General features: G+C 39.3%; 1 protein-coding gene across 2 annotated transcripts in view; it reads left to right on the forward strand.

The window, feature by feature from the left end:
• shtd (shattered) overlaps nt 1–22,870 on the forward strand; it is a 786,765-nt gene that overhangs the window by 41,084 nt on the left and 722,811 nt on the right. For both annotated transcript variants that reach the window (XM_067155551.2, XM_068229717.1), the window contains exons 4-6: nt 642–736; nt 4,056–4,218; nt 16,725–16,855. In XM_067155551.2, coding sequence (XP_067011652.2) covers nt 642–736; nt 4,056–4,218; nt 16,725–16,855 — 389 coding nt within the window. The remainder of the gene's footprint in view (nt 1–641; nt 737–4,055; nt 4,219–16,724; nt 16,856–22,870) is intronic.

The following is a 22,870-nucleotide window of genomic DNA, read 5'->3' on the forward strand; positions in this document are numbered from 1 at the left end:
CAGCTGAGGTTGATCTCGAGATCGCAATGAAGATTTTGACTCTTTGTTAAGTTGAGTGACTTTCAGCAATAATTTTAATAGTTATTTGTGTGATAGCATCAAGTTTGTATAATATTCCTTTTAACCCTTTGTGGTATGCAAAATTAGGAAAATTTACTATAACCATGAAAATATACCCAAATTAACTACATACCTTGTTAAACTCAACTTTGAAGTGGACTGAAAACATAATGAATATCTTGTCATAATTTGTTAACTGGAAAGATGGCACGAGGGACCCTCGGCCCGTTACGCCCATTTCCTGATGTGTGGTCGGGGATGAGGTACAGCCTGGCATTTGCCTGGAAGTGAAAATGGGAAATCCATTTCTATTGGAATTACGAATTTACTCATTCAGGACAAACATTTGAGGTTATGGGAATCAATATCTTCTGATGGCCTAGCAGTATCAGTGTTTGTAAAAAAGACTCTCTCATAATGTATTGGCACTTCTGTGATAGGTGAGCCCAAATTGACATACTAGGGTGAAGGACGACTTAGCTGGAACATTTATAATTTCCAATAACGGACCGTTTACAGTGGAACTAGGGTCATACCAATCATTGCTCTGTACATGAGGAGTAATATTCTGACTGTTTCAGGTACCACTCTGCCGTGTGTGTGTCTGGTAGACCTCGGCGACATTCAGGTGTTCACCGGCAGTGGGGAGCACTACATAGCGCCTCTGCAGTTTCAGGTATGTCCTTGTTCATCCCTCTCATCAAATAGTGGGCATCTTCATTCTCTAGCTTCCGGCAGTTCAACCGACAAGCTCACTGTCACATTGGTAATCTCACGATTGAAAAGGCCTATGTTTTTATTCAGTTGTAAGAAGAAGAAAGAGAAATAAAGGTTTTAAACAAGTGGTAGGAAACAGCGGATGCAGAAGGAAAAGAGGAGCTTGCAAGGTTTATTCTACAAGTCTGAGGATCTCTCCTTGATGCGGCTATTTATAAAGCAGCAACAAACTCGTCGGGAAAGCTCTGTTATAGTGGCTGCGAAGAACTCCTCTGATTGAACAGTCACCACTGATCTGCATATAGTACTGTAGCCCAGCTGGCAGATTCCCTATTAGTTGTTTAGCTAGTCCATTCTTAAATTATTTCAAAGAAGTTGGACATTTTTCTGACATCTCCCTTGATAAATTATTCCACTCCCTAATTTTTCTTCCTATAAATAAATGTTTATCCTCTTGATTTCCAACTTAATTTCATTTTATGATCTTCCCTACTTTCAAAAATTCCATTGATGCTCATTTGTATACTAACATCTTTCCACGCCATCTCTTTTTGATGTTGTGCATCACCTCTAGCTCTTTGTTCAGGTGTTAGCGTCCAAGCTTCGGCACCATGAAATGTTGAATGACACGTTTGATTATGACCATTACTTTGGACTTTTTCGTGTTTAAACGCAGACCTGCTGCAGCACTGTGTTCGACCATTAACTTGCTGTTAGAGGCAAGTAAATACGGTAATTCCCCCCCCCCCCCCCTCCTCCCTGTAAGCGCTGTAAGAACGGGGCCACTTGGCAAGCTGGTCTTTGCTTGTAGTAGGCACACTTGTTATACTGAACTCTTTGCTAATTATTTTTACATACGTAAGTGAAGCTATGGGTTTTTTAAATTAACAGTGATTGTTTTTGTAGAAAATGATGGGAATCGTACTGCAGCATGTGCGCTTTGTGTAGAGTCTCACATGTACGCTACTGGAAAAATAGTGTCGAGTTTCATGAGGTGAACAACATTGCAGAGAAAGTTCACTCATGTTATGGCTCACTGTGGATTGGTGAAAACTCCCTCCATTTGTGATATTTAAGAGGGAAACCATTCCAAAAGGGGAGTTTTCTACCAGACTACATGTTTGTACACAAAAGAAGTGATGAATGGTGGTCAGTCTAATGAAAGATTGCATGCATCTTTCATTATTATTAAATGGATTTTCTATTAACTAATCATACCATTTCCTTTTAAAATTGCTTAAAGGAGTGGACTATGCAGAATGTGGTAATTTATATAACAATCTTAAACAACTGATTTATGTGAATGAGCAGTTTTTGACAGCCTATGAATTGCTTTGCCCCAAGTATCATCCAGGCTATCTGTTAAATCCTAATTTTGGACAGCTTCCATGCCCATCTTGTTGACAATGTTCAACAAAGAAATGCAGAGGGTGAAAAAAAGATCTGGTCATTATTCTTGATGGTTTAACATCAATTCTTCAGGATTTTAATGCAAGTGTTAATAAGCCATTTAAGGACCACGTGCAGCAGATGGCTGCAGGGTCTCGTATACTGACGATGACCGTACAGGCCTTCCCTTGAATTTATCTGTGAATGATTTACCTGGGCATGGCGGCTCATTTCACAAGAGTTTCAAGAAAATGGGAATCGCGAACAAGATGAAGGTGACGAGTTGATGATAGGCAGATGCTCTAGCCTCCCTCATCTTTGATATTGATTTTAATTTATAGTTATTTGAACTTCTATATCATTTTAAAATAAATATAACTTTTATTTTAGATTCAAAATTATAATTGCATAATTTTCTGCCCCTTCATTTTCCAAGGTAAAATATGCTGAAAAGGAGGAAAATTACTCGAGTAAAAGCTCTATAGTCTTATCAAGTTCATAATTTCCCTGTATCCAGATACAGCTAGATAAGGGAAAAACCACTGTCTAATACCCATTGTGCTGTCCATCAAAGTAAGCAAGCCTCTCTTTCCTTGCATTTGTAGGATTCGTTCATTTCTCCAGAGGATATACATTTTATCCTACAACTTTTAAACCCTTAATTCCTGCCATCTCTGTCTCTCCCCTTGGTACTTTGTGATAGAAAACATTGCCTGTCTACATCCTCTTTTCATAACATCATGAATTTTCCTCTAATTCACTTTCCGAATGCTTGAACTTTTCCACAAGGTGAGTGTCTTTTTCTCCAGTTGTTATTGCTCCTCTTTCTATCCTGCAGTCATCACCTTCATTGTACTTCTCTCCTTTCTTTAATCTTCCCATTTTCTGTCCATCTGTTCTTGTTCTTTTTTATATTTTCTGTGATCAACAATAACATTGCATTCATTCTTGTACATCTGCTGCTGTCCAAGTTAGTGAAGTAGAAACATTGAAGATTATACTGAACTATTTTGTGATTTTCAGCATATTTTCAGAAAGTGTGAAAATGCTGTGAGCATCTGTGAGGCTTTGCTCTTCAGATGAGCAAAGAGAGAGTACAGCCTACAGAATGACTACTGTAAATGGAGATAGAATTGAACAACTGCAGTCGATACGTCTCACAAACCTAAATTTGGAGTTAATTGGTCCACTAAAAATGTATCTTTGCAGCTAGTGCATTTGTAGATGCACTGAATGGCAGAAACAGTGAATGACAGGTTGCATGTTCAGCATCAAATCTAGACTCGCTACATGGAGACCAATCTGAACGAAGGCACTCTTGAAGTTAATGCTATGTTCCTCCTTGTGGTCCTTGGGATCCTGTTTGTAAAGTAACAGCAGTGCAGACCAAGGATAAATGTGTCTTGGATACAGTGGGGAGAAGTGACTGCCACTTGTCAACTCATCTTAAATACAAGAAGTATTAAGGTGTGGATCAGAATGGGGATGGAGTTCGGGACCTCATCTGCAATGCCACAATCTAGTTCCGAATGGGTGCCACACTTCTAGTGGTATGGCCACAAAATTGTCGCCGGTACTCCCCAGTGCTCTGAAGGAAAACAGACCTAACTAGCGATGGCTAGATATGGTGAAGTCAAGTCCGGTTTATACTCAACTGATGTGTTAGATTGGTCAAAGAGTGTATTCTGTGATCTGTGGGCAATGTGAGGAGGAGGAAGAAGATGACGACGGCTGTGCTAAAGAATGGGATAACGGCGTTGATCCTTGTTGGGAAATAAGAGGATGTGTGAAGGTTTTCAATCTTGTATCATTTTAAAAAAATTTCAGCTATTTTTAGCTCTTCGAAGAATGTGTAAACTCTCCAATAACTTGTTGTATTATTTGTACAGGTTGGCAGTGTTTGGCCCTTCAAGTACGGCATTCTCTTGGAAAGAGCTGCTCAGTCCTCGGCTCCTTCACCCAGCCTGCACGAGACAGAATCAGCACCTCTACCCACCGTCTTCTCCCTCTTACATCCACTAGATGAGATCGTTCCTGTCATGTCAAAACACGGTGAGGCTTGTATCAGCTTGGAATTTTGTATTGTCTGTGACGTTAATGTGAGTGCGTCACGGTGCATGTGTGGCTTGTGCAGGCTGCCGATGGATGGCAACAGCTGCAAGACATGCCAAGTTCCCACATTCCTCAGCTTTTTGTTTAATGGCAATAACCATTGAAGTCCATTAGTCAGCTGTGCCTCGTGAAGCACAGTACAGTGTGTAACGTGTATGGTAAAGGTAGATTTACCAGAGTATCAATGTCTATGTAGACACGTAATAAATTAATGTATTTATTTGCTTTATAATTAAGGCACTGGATATAAAATAGTAAAATAAGACATTTTTAATCATACTCTTCTCTCTCTGTCACTGACCTTGAAATTTCTGAAAATATTTACTCTTCTGATTTTACTAATTCTATCATTATTATTATTATTGTTGTTGTTGTTAAGGTGTTTTTGTGGAAAGGAGTGGTGAAAGAAGGTGCGGGCATGAATGGGTGGATAGAGACAAGTTTGAATTACGAAATATATTTCCTTCTTAATTTTTTTTCTTTTCTTTTCAGTTTTTACACTTTGCTATGCAATAAAAAAGATTCAGGTGAGCTCAAGAAACAATGTTAGAACAATTAGATGACATGAGCTTGAAGCTCCCTGGAACAAGAGCACCACTGCTCCCTTCAATACATGCACAAGGAAACTGAGCGTCTTTGCTTTACCCATTTACTCTCTAGGAGACTATTCTCCAAATTTTACAAGTTCAGGCCTCTTAAAGGCACAGTCTACATTTTACCAAAATCTGCTCAACAGTTACATTTAAAAGGAAATGAATAATGGAAGTTAACTTTAACAGGGGTAACAAGTGCCCATTCTAGGTGGCCTTAGTTAAAAACAAAATGCTAGAGGAGGTGAAGTACACTTGACAAGTACCTAAAAGCCTATTTGGGCTGAGACTGTACTACTGAGGTGACCAGATGGAGATACACCTCAAGACCAAGTTGAAGGGTTCCCACTTTTTATTCCCGAAGTTATTAAACCTGATGTAGAATTTTCATTGCCGGATTATATTTAAAAAAGAATTTTGAAACCTTCCCCTCGAGTTAGACTATTACATGGCGTTACCTTGTGCTGGTGGAACTTCTGGAGATGGACGAAGCTACTGCTGGACTGGAGGGATCGAAAGACAGTATAGCCGAGAGGAAGGTTCCAGATTTCTCTGGGCCAAAGCCCTGACACACCCACAATTTCCATTAGACAATCAAATACATATCAGAAACCCTGATTGGTTACTTAAATAAATGTACAAAATTTTGTGTTGGCTACAATTTTAAGATGGGAAGAGAGAGGAGTGCTAATAACCTTAGAACAATGTACAAACAACACAGTTTAGGAAACCAATGTTTACAAAATTTCTCTTGAAAATTAATTGTCCATCCTCTCATCAGAGGGAGCACCTAAGTTGATAGTAGAGACATCTGTCGATGAATGTTCAAACTTCTTCCGAAATGAATTTCATATTTGATATTCTAAATGGCCTTCTGAAAGACACTTAATTGAAATGTACGGAGCGGGTGTACCTCCGGTACAATTATTCATTGGGGCCATCTAGGACCACGTTAAGTCTTGTTACAGTTTGCTTCGCTTTCTTTGCGTTCCTCTGTCAAGGCAGTACCTTGTCTCGGTTTATCTCATTCATCAGTATCTTTTTGTGCAAGAGATCTCCATTGAAGGCGTCTTCCTTGGTGTTCTTAAATCAGGGTAATTGTGGGTTTGGGTTTGGAGTAAAAAACGTGAAAGACCTGTTTGGTCAGTCTGTTTCCGTCCATTCGTTTGAGATGACCATAATATCGTGCCTGTCTCTTAACGGATTGTTTCTGTAATTTTCTCTGTTTTCCTTGTACACTTCTTTGTTGGATTTTTTTATAATTGGTGCCATTTTTGTAATTGGATCCCATGATACTTTGATGATTTTGCGCTCTTTTTTCTCCAGTTCTTCGAGAAGTCCTTTCTTTAGCATTTGGAGATAGGCTGTACTTTAGTATTTTGGGACAGGCATTTTTTGTTGTAGATTGAGTGAGACGTTTGATAGCCTATTTCAAGTTTGTGTACTCGTTCCTTAAGTGCTTCTTTGTCCTGTCCATTTTTCATTATGATCTCACCCAGATACTTAAATTTTTCTACTCGTTGATCTTCCCATATTTTGTCTGGAGTTTTGCTGGGTCATCTTTGATGTTGGTCATTACTTCGGCTTTTTCAGAAGATATCTGCAAGCCAGTTTGTTCAGCGATTTCTTTTAGAAGGTTGATTTGCATCCTAGCAGTTTCTACATCATTTGACACAATGGCGATGTCATCAGCAAACGCTAGACAGAAGATCACGATCCCCTTAGATTTTGTTCCCATTCTCAGAGAACTATAATCAGCTGCTAATAATTTTGATCGCCAGGTTCTAATGATTTTTTTTGAGTACGCAGTTGAAGAGCATCGGAGAGAGCCTATCTCCTTGTCTGACTCCTGTTTTGATTACAAGTGATTATTTTTTAATTAATATTTTAATTATTATTTAATTATTATTATTGTTATTTAATTAATGTTTAAGATTTAATTCCTGTTTTGATCTCAAAGGAATCTGATAGGCATCCTAGGAACTTTACTTCGGATTTTGTGTCGTTAGGGTGGCTCTAATTAACGCCAGTAGTTTCAGGTCAACCCCAAATTCGTTGAGGATGTTTAGCAGAACCTCGCGGGCTATGGAATCGTAGGCCTTCTTTAAGTCCGCAAAAACTGACACGTACTGTTTGGACCCGAGATTACAATGCGTGATGATCGTTTTGAGGTTGTGGATCTGTTCAGCAGTTGAACGACCCTTCCTGAAGCCTATTTGGTGCTCAACTCCAGGATAGCAAGCAAGAGAATTATTACTATATGTCGTTTGGGACTGCTGAGGACCACAGGGCTCGTATCTTCTTGTCACTTGGGCCTTCTGTTTTCTCCTCTTCCAATACTGCTTCATTTTCTGGCTGTGAGCCAGCTCATAAGTGACGCTATGGACTCGTGTTCCAGATCAGACTTGACTGAAGAGATCCACTTGTTCCTGGATGCCTTCCCTCAGCCTGCTTGTTGGTTAGGTGCCCATAGAAGATGATATCTTCCTGATGTTTGTATAGCTCATCATTGTGCTCAATTCCTCTTTTCTTACAGGTCCCAGTATTCCCCTCAGGATGTTCCTTTCTTTGAGTTCTAGTTTCCTCAGAGGGCCATTCCTGGTCATAACGAGACACTCAGAGGCGTTTTACTACCGCATTATAGTGCCTGATTTTGAGGTTGTTGGAGAGGTACTTTGATGCATAGATACTTCCACAGGTGTGATAGGCCCTCTCCAACTTGGTGCGCGTGGGTATCTATGCCTAGGTTCTTAGTTTGGTTTTGCAGTGATCCACTCTTCTACATCTTTGACCGCTGGGACCTTTCTGATGGTGTCTTCTAGTGGTATTGTGGAAGGGGCTTCCTTGATATTGGTCATGAATTCAGTGTTCCTTGGTTTCCCATTTTCACAGCAGGCACACACTGGGGCTGTACCTCAATTAAGGCCACAGCCGCTCCCTTCCCATTCCTAGCCCTTTCCTATCCCTTTGTCGCCGTAAGACCTATCTGTGTCGGTGTGATGTAAAGCAAATTGTACCAAAAAAAAGAAAAACTATCCATAGACCTGAATAACATGAAAACAGTTGGTCCCTGAAATTCGACACCTTTTTATCTCTGTTGTAATCAGGGACAAAGAGATGCTTCCTGACAGGTTCACTGTATCTGTTTTCTCTCCAGAGTTGACTAGACGGTCATTATGGCCTGGCGGTGTAGAAAGCACAAGATGACACCACCTCTTCCTTTCTCCAATTTCTGTTTTACAATCATTGGCAGTTCATGTCTGTTGCTACGAATGGTTTCTCTCTCTCTCACACACACACACACATCACTGTGAGAACTGCCTCACTGTGGGATCACTCCCGCTGCTAGTCTCACTAAGAATCTGTGCAGTAATGTGTGAGTACAGTGGAACCTTGATTCTCTGTTTTTGGGGGGACTATGGAAAAAAGATGTACAATACGGAAAACAGAAAATCTGGGAATGAATGGAAACCATCAACACTTTGGCTAAACGTCACAAAACGGAAATAAGTGTAATTATAATTTACAAACAGTCGTAGACCAAACCAAATTACAGCCCCATTGGGCCTTGGCCTACTTCTTTCTCCCTGGTTTTTGGACGTCTGGGATGGATATCTTCATGGCTTCATTGTACAGGCCATGAGATGGTGGGTTGGAACACCTGCGTGTGTAGCCCGCCAGGTAAATACGAGGGCTGGTATCTGGCCATACCCAGCCCTTTCCCTTCCCATCCTTGCTTTAAAAAAAATGAGACCGTTGATAGTGCAACTTTAAAAGAATGTAATACTTGCCCCAGGTTTTTAATCCTAAAATCCAGAAAAAGATTTCTGGCAAATATCTATTCTTAACCCTCCAACTGTCAAGCACCTGATATCAGGTGTTTTGACATGCTCTTAGTTTTATTTCGATACTCAAATGATTATTTATGGAAATGTGCTAATTATGAGTCATTCGAATGAGAAATGTTCGATCGTTATCAAAAAATAGTTTGTACAATAGCATGTTGTAGTAATGGAAAGTAGCATCATAAACTGCTGTCTTTGCTAGCTGCTATGTACTCAGCTGAGCCAGCCAGTTTTCTTTCTGATATAAACCTGAAGTGTTGATATTTATTCATGTCAGCAATCCTGGTTCGATAAGAAAACAAAAACCTGTTTATTGTCACGCTTAGGAAAATGTTAAAGAGCCGAAAGGGAAATGATTTGGACATATAGTATCTTTATGGGAGGTATACTGTAGATAATAAAGATAAGTGCACCTGTTCCAGTCTGATCAGAAGGTACTGGAAGCAAATTTTTTCAAATCTGCTAGAAATGTCATTATTTGATGCATTATGAAGAACGTTGATAAGCCGTTACCGAGACCAGAGTAGTTAGAGGATTGGTAAATGAACTGTTCCCATTTCCAATTGTGGGGCGAAATGGTCATGCAGGAGGCACCTCACATTGCCTACGTGTTGTGTGCTTGGAAGAAAGAAAGTAATAGTAATCGTCATCGTCTACATGCTGGTGTCCAGGATCTAAAGGGGAGGCCTAACAGTCATGGAGTAGGAAAGAAAGAACCACACTGGTGAAACTATGCTTGGACAATGACTTAAATATACTTAAAATCATTAACAAAGGCCCCCTCTTAAACATTACTGAAAATTGCTTTATCCACCTTGACCAGTACTTCAACCCTAATTTCAATTTAAACGACATTTCTGAAAAACCCAATATCCTTTTTGAATTCCTAATTCTTCTTCTCAAAAATTCCAAATTCCAAAACCCCAATTCTATTTTCCATGCCTTACATAGTTCCCACCCACATTTTCTACCTCCAATAACCCACCCTCCTAACCCACCCTAAACTACCCCTCCTTCATTTCCCTATCTTATCCTTCCTCATTACCATCTAACTTCAATTTCTTTTATTCTTTCTCTTATTTCACTATCACTCTTCCTCGTTTAATTTATTCTTCCTTCTCTATTAAAAAAAAAAAAACCACGACCTTCATTTCGGTTCTCCTCTTTCAAATTTTAACTCTTGTCTTGCACCAACTTCGACTACTTCAATCATAACCTAAAAATTTTTCATTTAAAAATAGCACACTGTGCATATAAGTTTTTATTTGTTTTCCGATATTGCGCTTTTTACTACATTTTTTCTTCTCTCTACAATTGTTTTTTCAAGTCAACTGTTTTCCAAGAACTTAGCAGGAGTACAAGTACTCACTCAATTATTCTGATTTGCGTCGTATATTTTTATATACGTACTTAACTTCCCGCAACCGTGACAAATTCTAGACCTTCAAAACATTCTCCACTCTACTTTGGCGTTCGACCGCAGCGCATGACCTTGAATGTGCTGCGCTGATCACCAGGAGCTGGCGGCTTTCTACTACAAATCTATTCATCTGCGACTTCTAGTTATTTTTGAACTTCGTATATTAGTTGATAGTGTTGTGACTTTGTTCATACAGTGTGTGGTGTCGTGTCTTTGTGCCTATCAAAGTGTGAAACTGACCTCCAATATTCATAAACATTGTACATCTTTTTACGGCTGATGATGACCTGGACTAAGGTCGAAACCGGTCCCATTTAAATAGGAATGTGATTACTGCATTTCCTTCTTTTAAGTATTGAATAGGTTGAACCTCCTTTTCAATTATTTAATTTTTAACATCAATAATTTCAATACGGAACAATGAAGTTTTTATCTTTAAATGACATAATATCTGCCGAGAGAAATTCATATGCAGCAAAACAGTTGAGCAATCCTGACAGAAAAAAGTTGAAAGATGATGACAAATGGTTTGAGACTACACCCGACGAAATTAGGGCATATTTTGCGTTAGTTATACTAATGTCACAAGTGCGAAAGTCAAGAATACAGTTATACTGGAGTAAAAACAGGTGTATAAACACTCCTATTTTTCGTGAAACCATGAGCAGGGGAAGGTTTATTATAATTTCACGATTTTTACATTTTGTTGACGATGAAGAAGTCAATAGTAGTGACAAACTAAGAAAGATTAGGCCTATAATACAACATTTCTGCTCAAAATTTTCAGAATTATATTTACCTTCACAAGACATTGCTCTAGATGAAAGTCTAATGAAATTCAGAGGCCGCCTTTCATATGTCCAGTGTAATAGGTCTAAACGTTCTAGGTTTGGAATAAAAATTTACAAAATTTGTGAATCAAGTTCTGGCTACTGTCTGTCTTTCAAAATTTATGTAGGTGATGATGTAACGGATCAGAGTCTGCCACCAAGTACAAACGTCGTGCTCAACATGTGTGAACCCTTGTTAGGCCGAGGACATGCATTGTTTCTAGATAACTGGTATTCTTCCCCAGATTTATTCAAAAGGCTACACGACAAGCAGATGAATTTAATTGGAACTGTTAGACAGAACCGAAAAGACATGCCTCGCGATATCAGTAGGACGTGGAGAGTATGAGACGTGGGTTGCCAACAGTATGTTGTGTGAAGTGGAAAGATAACAAGGATGTTTGCTTTCTCACCACTAAACACAGGGACAGGCAAACTCAGACGAAAGAGAGGACAAACCCCGAGGGAAGAAGTGATAAAGCCCAAGTGTGGCCTTGAATACCAGAAGGGGATGGGTGGTGTTCACCTTCAGGATCAGGTTACAGCTCTGTTCCCAGTCATGCGACGCACAGTGAAAGGGTATAGGAAAATATTCTTTTACCTCCTAGATATGTGTATTTTCAATTCCTTCACTGTGTATCACAAGATCGCTGCTAACAGAAAGACGAGCTACACGGACTTCCGAACTAGCATTGCGCAGCAGCTACTAGAGACTGTTCAGTTGCCGGGTTCGAGGTCGACCTTCAGCGAGCACCACCCCAACCAGATTACAAGCTAAATCATGGGCCCACTTTCCTGTGCGTATTCCCCCTACAGAGAAGAAATCAAAAGTCACAAGAAGGTGTGTTGTGTGCTACAGCCGGGGTAAAAGAAGCGAAAGTTGCTGGCAGTGCAAAAAGTGCGGAGTAGCTCTTCACTTAGAAGAATGTTTTGAGGTGTACCACACCCAGCAGACGTACTAAAATAGCGGCATTGGTAAATTTATTACTTCGTTATCATGCATGCAAATTTTCAGAAAGGAATATTTACTGGTTGGTTTTGTATGATTTTCTAAATAATAGTGTGATGACGACGGCCGTAGAGCGGTATTTAAATGTGATTTCTTAGTGAACTCCTATGGTATTTAAATGTGAGGCGAATGGGTTAAAACATCGCAGCTTATCGAACTTTCCTATGACGAGGGCAGAAAGTCTCTCACTTCCGTCCACATTACAACAGTACAGTGACTATACTTGTACGATTTCCCACCACGGCATTTCTGAGACCCATTAATGTATGCAATCACCTTGGTTCTCAGTTTAAACTTTTCAAATGCCATGGCAAACACTATTTCAGAAATGTATCCAATAAGGTGCATTTACATTATTCAGATAAAACAATGACAAACATAACCTCACGCAACGAAAGGAAGAAAAGACGAGGAAACATTATGCTGGCTACCCTGTGCAAATGCTTTACTTTTTGGATTAGGCCTGCTGTACTGTCTGCATTTTTAGATGCCTTGTACTGGCATGGAAAGTGCCCGACACCCTTCAACATCGTGGCTTTTAGAACTTTCCTATGCCAGGGGAAGGAAGTCTCGCGCTTCCGTGTGCACTGTGCACTGCATAGCAACAAAGTACATTTGCCGGCTGGCAATTCTCTCCTTTAAAATCATAAGTCCATTTGGCCTCAGCATTTAAAAAAATAAAACAAACAAACAATGTAGTTTCATCGGCATTGACAATATTGGTGCGTACGAATTGATTATAGGCTATAACCCACGCTTTTTCGCCAGTTGTCTGCATTTTCAGAGTTCGCGGATTCTACCTCTCCGCACACTGCCTGCTACGTGATATTGTGAATTATGGCGTTCCTAAAAACTCCGAATACAAAATAATTACGATTCCGCTCGAACATAGCAGATATGAAGCACACTGTAGACACGCCGAAGTAGGTGCACGTTCCGGAATACACGTTCTTTCATGATGCGGAGAAATTTTGAGTTTAAATTACTCCGTAAAATACTATTTTTTTTTTTCAAAAGGTAAAGGCAGTTTCGAATTAAAAGTCTGAATTTCGGTAACGGGACTGAAATTGTTCTTCGAATTACGAATTATGCGTATTTTGAATTAAACGATTTAAATAACATGCAAAACCGTGCCTCATGTTTCCGGGAACGAGAGCTGCTTCGAATTAGGCGAGATTTTGAATTAACCGATTTTGAATTATCGAGGTTCTACTGTATTCTGTTCGGTTTACAAGGAGGGTATACAAAGCACTCCTGCTTTCTCTGTGAGTGGGACAGTCGAGCAAGGTTACATCACTGGACTCAATAAGAATGACGATGTAGACAATGGGTTGTAGGGTCGAAAAACATAAAACAAGAAACTCTTGTTCACAAGAGCAAAATTCTGTTACCTCCGCTTCATATCAAACTAGAGTTTATGAAGCAATTCGTTAAGGCTCTAAACAATGAAGGTGAATGCTTTCAGAATCTGTGTCATCGATTCCCAGGCATCAGTAATTCCTAAATCAAGGAGGGTATTTTCACAGGTCCAGATATCAGAAAACTTCTTTCTGATGCTAATTTTGAAGATGTTACTTGCGCTGCAGAGCGATCGGTATGGACAGCATTCCAGAATGTGGTCAAAAACTTTCTTGGATACACAAAGGATTCAGACTACAAACAAATGGTGGATAGATTGCTTGTTTCTTTGCCAGATTTAGGCTGCAAAATGACCTTGAAAGTGCACATGTTACATTCACATCTGGACTATTTCCCTGAGAATCTAGGAATGCTGAGCGAAGAGCAAGGAGAAAGATTTCATCAGGTTCTACAAGAAATGGAACGCAGATATCAAGGGAAATGGAACAAAAACATGCTGGCAGATTACTGTTGGTCCAACTACTCCTCACACACGAAAAGCAAGGCAGGACATTATAAAATTGAAAACGTAGACTTACCATTCTCAATACGTTATGAGGCTTAATGTGTGGTAAATTTTGGTCCATTTGTCTGTGTTTTTCTACAGGTCTGTTAACACAATACACTACATATCTTGATATTATGTTCATAAGTAAACCAGTGTAAGATAGGAGTGTTCAGATGGGTGAGAATAATAAGAAGCATTCTTTACAGTTGATAATAGTAATCTTGCATGTGTGCGTGCTGCATATTTATCAAATTTTCATTTTGAATTTGCACAAAAACCTGATGTGATAGCGCAAAACTGACTTCAGTTCCAGAATCAGCATGCCCGAAATATAGAAGATCACTATGTAAATTTCATGCAATGATCGGAAAGTTTGAATTTGCAGGTCAGTGTTATATAAACAAATTCAATATTTTTTTTTGGTCCTACGAAGTTTAAATGATAAATAACTGCTTTAATATCATCTTCTTATTCTTTGTGCTTTTGTGAATAAAATGGTTTACTGTTTTATGTATGTATAACATGTCAGTGCTGTTTGACACAATTTATTCTGCCGCTGCAGGATAAATGACTGCCACTTTGAGGGTTAATTACACTCTGTTTTTTGATGTGAAGTTTGCATTTGAAATAGACATTGTAAGATTTTCTCCATTTCTTCACATTCATTTTGTCACTAATAATAATCGCATACGAATACAAAACAGTGTGAACTTCTTACTAACACTGGTCGACTCTTTTATCGGTGATTGTTGGCAAGCTCTTTTTGTCAATTTGAAGATGCGGCATCTGTACTAATAATATATATAAAGAGGTAAAGTATGTTTGTATCTAATGGCTAATCTCAGGAACTACTGGTCCGATTCTAAAAATGATTTTACTAATGTAAATATTCATTTTCCCTGAGGGACATGGGTTGTATTTTATTTTCAAAACAATTCGATGGGGAGGGGGCATAGGGGGAGATATAAAAATACTAGGCTAATATAATGGAAATATTGAATTTGTTGTACAAGGACGAGACAAAGCTCAATTTAAGCCCCTTGACGCAAAGAACGCCGGCCCCGTGGTGTAGGGGTAGCGTGCCTGCCTCTTACCGGGCGGCCCCGGGTTCGATTCCCGGCCAGGTCAGGGATTTTTACCTGGACCTGAGGGCTGGTTCGAGGTCCAATCAGCCTACGTGATTAGAATTGAGGAGCTATCTGACGGTGAGATAGTGGTCCCAGTCTCGAAAGCCAAGATTAACGGCTGAGAGGATTTGTCATGCTGACCACACGACACCTTGTAATCTGCAGGCCTTCAGGTTGAGCAGCAGTCGCTTGGTAGGCCAAGGCCCTTCAAGGGCTGTAGTGCCATGGGGTTTTGTTTGTTTGACGCAAAGAACAAAACTCGGTAAGCCCTATGGGCCCGAAAACCATGTTTTAAGGCCCTAAAACCAACCGTTATGGTGATATTGGCACCACACTACCCCTGCTCTAGGAATCGGATAAAGAAATGAACTGCCGTAACCATGGCAACGTCAGCTCCGGGATTCTTACAGCAGTAAGATTATCTACAATATATCACAAAAACCTAACATGTTACAGCCATGAAAATTGGTGTTTGGAATCTCCTTTAAAAATAAAAACACAAATTTTTGTTTTCAGAAAATTGACTTAAGGGGTGAGGTGGGGGGGTACACTGGGAGTGAAAAGAAGTGAGGAAGTTCAGTTCTTTATATAAGGATACATACATCTCAGAAACTTAAGTAAGATCTTGCAGACATTAAAACTCGTACTTGGAATCTCCTTTAAAAATAAATGAACACACTTTTTTTTTTGAAAATCCACTTAAGGGGATGAAATAATAAAAAAGTGGTTGAATTTTAAAAATGAGTATCTTCTTCTTCTTTCGCTTTTCCCACACCTGTGGAATCGCGGGTCTGAACTGTGTCGCACATGTGGATTTGACCCTGTGTGTAGGGATGTAATTACTATTGCGTGTTCCTGTTGTGGTGTGTTGAGTGAATATGAAGAGGAGAATGTTGGGACAAACACAAACTCCCTGTCCCTGAGCTACATGAATTAATCAAATGCAATTAAAATCCCCGACTCGGCCTGGAATCGAACCCGGAACCCTGTGAACCGAAGGCCTAAACGCTGACTACTCAGCCAAGGAGTGGGGCAGTTTTTTAAATGAGTATGTCTACAGTATATCTCATAAACTTAACATGTTACAGATGTGAAAATTGAAAATAAAGAAACACAAACTTTTTGTTTTCAGAAAATCAACTTAATAAGCTGGAGGTCGAAAATAAGTGAAGAAGGAGTTGAATTCTCTTTATGAGGATACTTACATCTCAAAAACTAAGATGTTACGGACTTGAAAATTTGTATTTGGAATCTCCTTTAGAAATAAAGAAACCCTTTTTTTGCCTCGACTTAAAAGAGGACTGTTTTTCACATGTAAAGTTCCATGTCGCATGTTCCAGATTTAGCTCTGCCAGTAGCCTGGTCATCTTAGCCCCAAAAGGCAATGCCACAACCGTGGTTTACAGAGAGGTTCTGGGCAGGTGAAGCTGTGGGTAACAGCTAGTTTGTTAGAAGTTTAATTGGCTTATATGGAAGTTTTTAATCAAAACATAATTGGTATTAGTAATATGGTTTTCAAAAACAAAAGTTATAATGATGCCATATTTTGCAGCATATGATGCATGATTTGGATGTATGCGAGTCTGTTCTCTGTCGAATGTCATATGCATCCCAGTTTTCAAGATGATGTTTGCTAAAAAAATGGTTTACGTTGTGGAATAGTGCTTGGAAGAAGAAACATGATGAGGTGATCAATCTCTCTTATTGTTTCTGTTGTAGGTGATCTGTCCCACATGTCTGATCCTCACATGAAGCTGGTCTTTACCTGCGAAGATCCTTCCATCTGTATGATGTACGACTCTCGCAGTGGTCTACACAGTGTATGGGAGATCCGCAAGGCTACTAGGGAGGTGAGTGTCCACATGATGGCCTCTTTGAATGTATCACATTTAAAAGAATCAGAGAGGACTTTGTGTCCTCTATAGGTTCTAGTGGCCCATTCTTGCGTGAAGAGGATAGGGTCTGCACATTATCCAAAGTTGGCACTTGACCACAAAGGAAGATCGACGCCATGATGACACAATGCACGTTATAAACTTCATATTAGAGCCCGTATTGTCAAAGTATCAACTTGTGAAAATTTGGATTTTATAATTCCACCTTTATAATACTGTAATTGTCCTTATTTATTTAATGTAGTCTTTTTAATAAAGACAATGACAATATTGTAAAAGTGGAATTGTAAAATCCAAATTTTCACAAATTGATGACACATCACGCAATGAACCGCTGTTGATCAGAGGTCTCAGCAACTAGCATTTGAGCTGTATGCAATAGACAATGTCTCGACTTTGCCCTTTGAGCATAAACTGGAAGGGGTTGATTAAGACAAAGCTTATGATAGGTGTTATATTTGGAGCATAGCTCTGTATGGCACAGAGACTTGGACATTGCAAAAGGAAGACTAGAGAAGATTGGAGGCACTGGACATGTGGGTATGGAGCAGAATAGAACAAGTGAAATGGGAAAACCGGGTAAGGAATGGGTAGGTATTACGAAGAGTTGGAGAAGAATGAAGTATGTTGCAAATCATTAGGAGAAAACTGAACTGGATCGGACATTATTTGTGGAGGGCCTGTTTACCAAAAGACGGAATGGTGAAAGGCAAACGAGGAAGAGGAAGGAAAAGATATCAAATGTTGGACAATATCAAAGGAAAGAAACATTCGGACATGAAAAACTTGGCACAGAACAAGCAAAAGTGGAAGAGGTTTATCCCATGATAGACCTGCCATAAGGCAGAATACCTGGATGATGACAATATGATAGGCATTATATGCAGTAGGGAGCGTGGCTTCACTGTGTTGGTGTGGAATTACAGTAGAAGTCCGCTATAGCGAGTACGGCATATAACGAGAACTCCGTTATAGCGACTATATTTTTTCTGTCCCTTCAAAATTCCTATATTAAACTGTGTATCGTTCTTCGGTTACAGCGAGAACCCTATCACTGGCGCATCCGTTATTACGAGTGATTTTTCCGTTACCGATATTTATGCACCCCAGCGATGATATTGCATGCGATCGATTACCTTCGGCATAGTTTCCTCGCCATGTGCACTAGCGATTTCTCTCGTCGACATTCGAAGGTGATGTTGGAGTCGATTAGTAATATCCGTCGACAGTTGTTCCGTAAAGAAAATTCGAAATGAAAGAGAACATATTTTCGTAATAAATGCGTAAATAACGTGTCCGATAACGGTTGTTAACTCGTTAAAATTAAGGCCGGCTAAACGACCGCTTAATTTTGAGGCTAAATACTGCAAGTAAGTAAGAATGGGATATACCTTGAGATATGGCAGAGTGCTTAATTGATTTCAGAGGTTAGTCTGGTTAAATTACGGAAAGGCTATTATGAAAATTTATAGCGAGAAAGGTATAATTTCTCTACTGGCGCTTGAAGTGTGTTTTCATCATACGTATAGTACAGTTAAGTTAGGATACGTGACGCTGTTTGAATAAGAAAATTGAAACGTTTGCAACAAAATGCTATCGATCATCTTTGGTACGGTATAGTTTTCTCACTTTGTGCTTTTGCGAGCTGTCTCGTTGACATTCAAAGGCGATGTTGGAGTTTAGTAATACCCATTGACTGCTGTTCTCTAAAGAAAATTCAAAATGAAAGAGGAAAACACGTTTTCGTAATAAATGCGTAAATAACGTGGCCGATAGCAGTTGTTAACTCGTTAAAAATAAAGACTGAAGTAAACGATATCTTAATTTTAATGTTATATACGGAAATTAAGTAAGAATGTGATAAACCTCAAGATATGGCAGAGTACATCACTGATTTTAGAGGATATTTCATATCTTCTCTCGTCTAGTTACGGCTATTTACATGTAAATTTTTCACGAGGAGGTTATTTCTCTACATGCGTTTCAAATATGTTTTCATGATAGGCTACATACAGTAGAACCTCGATAATTCGAAATCGGTTAATTCAAAATCCCGCCTAATTCGAAGAAGTTCTCGTTCCCGGAAACATGAGATACAGTTTTGCATGTTATTACAATTGTTTAATTCGAAATACGGATAATTTGTAATTCGAAGTACAATGTCGGCCCCATTATCGAAATTCAGACTTTTAATTCGAAACTGCCTTTACATTTTAAAACAATAATATTTTACAGAGCAATTTCAACTCGAAATTTATCCGCTCCGCGTCATAATAGAACGCGCGTTCCGGAACATGGAGGGGTAGCTTTCTGCACTTACACTCACTTTGGAGGGTCTACAGTGCGCTTCATGATTGCTAAGTTGAATGAAATCGGAATTATTTTGTATTCAACCTTTTAAGGAACGCCGTAATATCATGCGGAAAAACAGAATCCGCGAACAATGGCGATGCCGACAGTTGAAAAACAAAACGTGGCTTATATAGTAGATTCGTAGGCACCGAACAATATTGTCATTACCGGTGAAACTGCATTGCTTTATTTTAATGCGAGCCCAAATGGTCTTATGGTTTTAAAGGAGAAATTGCCAGCCGGGAAATCGTACAATGGTGAAGGATGCGGGTCATAGTAGTGCGTTGCAATGCACATGGAAGCGAGAAACTTTATCCCCTCGTCATAGGAAAGTTCGATAAGCACAATGTTTTAAGGGCGTCGGGCATCTGAAAATGCAAACAGTACAGAAATCCAAAAAATAATGCATTTGCACAGGGAAACCGGCATAATTTATCCTCGTCTTTGAATTGTGCTATTTTTTTTCTTTCGTTGCGTGAGGTTATGTTTGTCAGTGATTTATCCAAGTGCATTATTTGAAAATTGTAAATGCACCTTGTTGGATACATTTCGGAAATAGTTTTTTCCATGGTATTTGAAAGGTTTAAACTGTGAATCGAGGTGATTGCATGTATTAATGGGTCTTAGAATACTTCGTGACGCGGCAAGTGTTTACATTTCTGAAGTGCCATGGCGGGAAATCGTACAAGGATAGAGTCATAAGAAAGTTCGATTTTAAGGGCATCGGGTACTTCCTTTGTAAATACAAGGCATCTAAAATGCATACAGTATAGTAATCCAATTAATAAAGCACTTACACATGGGAGCCAGCATAGATTTCTCCTCGACTTTGAATCGTGCTTTTTTCTTTCTTGCGTTGCATGAGGTTATGTTTACCAGCGAGATATCCGAGTGCATTATTTGAATACTGTAAATGCACCTTCTTGGATACATTTTGGAAATAGTTCTTTTTTTATGGCATTTGAAAGGTATAAACTGTGAATCAAGGTTAACTGCATGCAGTAACGGGCCTTAGAATATTTTGTAACGCGGCAATGGTTGGTACTTCTGAATTGCAAATTGGCGGTTAATTCGAAATCACGTAATTCGAAGTCCGATTTTTGAGTCCCAACGACTTCGAATTAACGAGGTTTTACTGTATACGGTTAGGTTAGGTGACGCTGTTTGAAGAAGAAAACTGAGGCGTTTGCCACAGAAATCTCTGGAGTGATACCGTATTTCTCCGAATCCAAGACTTTTTTTTCTCAGAGTCTAATGCAAAAACTCAAGGGTTGTTGCATTCGCGGCCTAACAGTAAGTTAATGGATACCACTGGCAACTATCGCGGTAACCACGCTGCTTCTTTTCACATGCGCACCTAACTCGTTGACAATAAACGACCGCCTCTTTACTGCACATCGCTAGCCGCGACAACCGGTTGTACAGAGCCTGTGTGTTTCTCAAATCTGCAGAATAGCATCAAAGCATGCGACCCTTCGAATTCTTAGAAAAGCCGTGGTTACTCAGTTTCAGAGTCATAACGCGTCTATTGTACTTGACGCTTAGTAAAATTAAGGTTTATAGACAGCAGGAATATTTTCGTGATGGATAGTCGTATTGTAAAGATACGTGGAAAAGGTATTGCCGGCAAATTTTCAACAGGTTCTAGTCGATATTATGATGCCAATTATAGGTTAATGTTTATTAAACACACGGAAATGTAGAATAATTGTGCAGCCGCAAGAAAATACGGCATTGGCCTAACTAAAGCCAATATTTGGCGTTAGCGTGAAGACAAAGAGCTAAAAAATGCGTCCTGTACAAAAAATGCATTCAGTGGTCCGCAACAAGGACGCTTTAAAGAAGTCGAAGATGAAATTGTGAGGTATGTGCACGAAAAATGCAAGGGCGGAAGGGCCATACCGTGGCGCAATAAACTCGTTCATTGACTTTCAGCGTTCGCGATTAGGCCAATACATTGCTAGCCGCTGAATTTGGCCGAACCCGGCAAGTGAGAGGTGCGTGTAGCGGCAGCCGGTTATAGCTGACACTGCGTAAAAGTAACCGTTTTATAGACAGCAAGAATAATTTCCTGACGGATCATTGTATTGTAGAGACGCATGAAATAGGTATTGCCGGAAAATTTTCAACGAGTTCTCTTCGATATTATGATGTCAGTGTTGAGTTTTTGGTCCTTAAACCCACGGAAATAAATAATTGTACAGCCGCCAAAAAAAGAAATACGGCGTGACGAAAGTCAATGTTCGGCGTCTAAAAATAGTCTAAAAATGCGTAGGCCTACTGTAAGACAAGGCATTCATATGATTTTACAAACTTCTTTTTGAGTCTGATTAAAATTTTTTGAAGGAAAAAAGTGGGGTTCATCTTGGATTCGGAGATATATGGTACTAAATTTTTTTTTCAGAATGAAATTAAATATTCACGTAGTATCGGATTACGAAAAATAACAAACAAGTAAGCCTTAGTGTGAATATCATCTACGGAAACGCAAGTTTTGAACAAACTGATTGGCGTTTCATACCGATTTTACAGTGCATGAAGGGTTTTCCAACTTTTATACAAAAATCGGATATAACGACAATCCGTTATAGCGAGTAAATTTTTCGCCGTTATGAATTCTCGCTATAATGGACTTCTACTGTAATTGTTTTAGAAATCAACCAGAAAGTGCAGTTAATTTTACAAATGAGGGCTGTTCAGCCAGACAGAAGCACATCTGCTACAGTTGAGGTTTGATGTGCTTGCAAAGGCTGAAGATACTTTGAATTATTGAAAATTCAATTTCTTCCCAGTTTATGGGTTGCCATTATGACATTCAAGTCCTTGCGTGCATATTGTTAATATTGAAAAAAGTTGAGACTCGTATCAAGATTAATCTGCAGACAATTTAAATAATAATAATAATAATAATAATTTATTTTTACTTTATTTTACTTTTTATGGCCTACATTGGACCATGCTAGTCAGTTATAACAGAGGATTTATTGCTTTTTTATTGGACCAATATGCAGCCATGACCACATATGGAAAGAAGAACCTCTCGAGGAATGCCAGACTGCGACGCTACATGATAACCATCAGGAATGCTGCATTATATGCAACTGAAACGCTGACATTGGGCAAGAGAGCATGCTTACAACTGGAGAAGGAGGAAAGAAGAATCTTGAGACATATATGGGGCACCAAAAAGCAAGGTGAAATCTGGGTACACGGATCAAGGCAGGAACTACAGTAAAACCTCGTTAATTCGAAGTTGTTGGGACTAAAAAATCGGACTTCGAATTACGTGATTTCGAATTAACTGCCAATTCGCAATTCAGAAGCACCAACCCTTGCTGTGTTACAAAATATCCTAAGGCCCGTTACTGCATGCAGTTAACCTTGATTCACCTTTCAAATGCCATGAAAAAAGAACTATTTTCAAAATGTATCCAAGGAGGTATATTTACAGTATTCAAATAATGCACTTGGATATCTCACTGGCAAACATAACCTCACGCAATGAAAGAAAGAAAAAAAGCACGATTCAAAGATGAGAAGAAATCTATGCTGGCTCCCATGTGCAAGTGCTTTATTCATTGGATTACTATATTGTATGCATTTTTCCAAAGTTTTCGA

Source organism: Anabrus simplex, chromosome 11 (assembly GCF_040414725.1).
Source record: "Anabrus simplex isolate iqAnaSimp1 chromosome 11, ASM4041472v1, whole genome shotgun sequence".
In the NCBI taxonomy this organism is placed as follows: domain Eukaryota; kingdom Metazoa; phylum Arthropoda; class Insecta; order Orthoptera; family Tettigoniidae; genus Anabrus; species Anabrus simplex.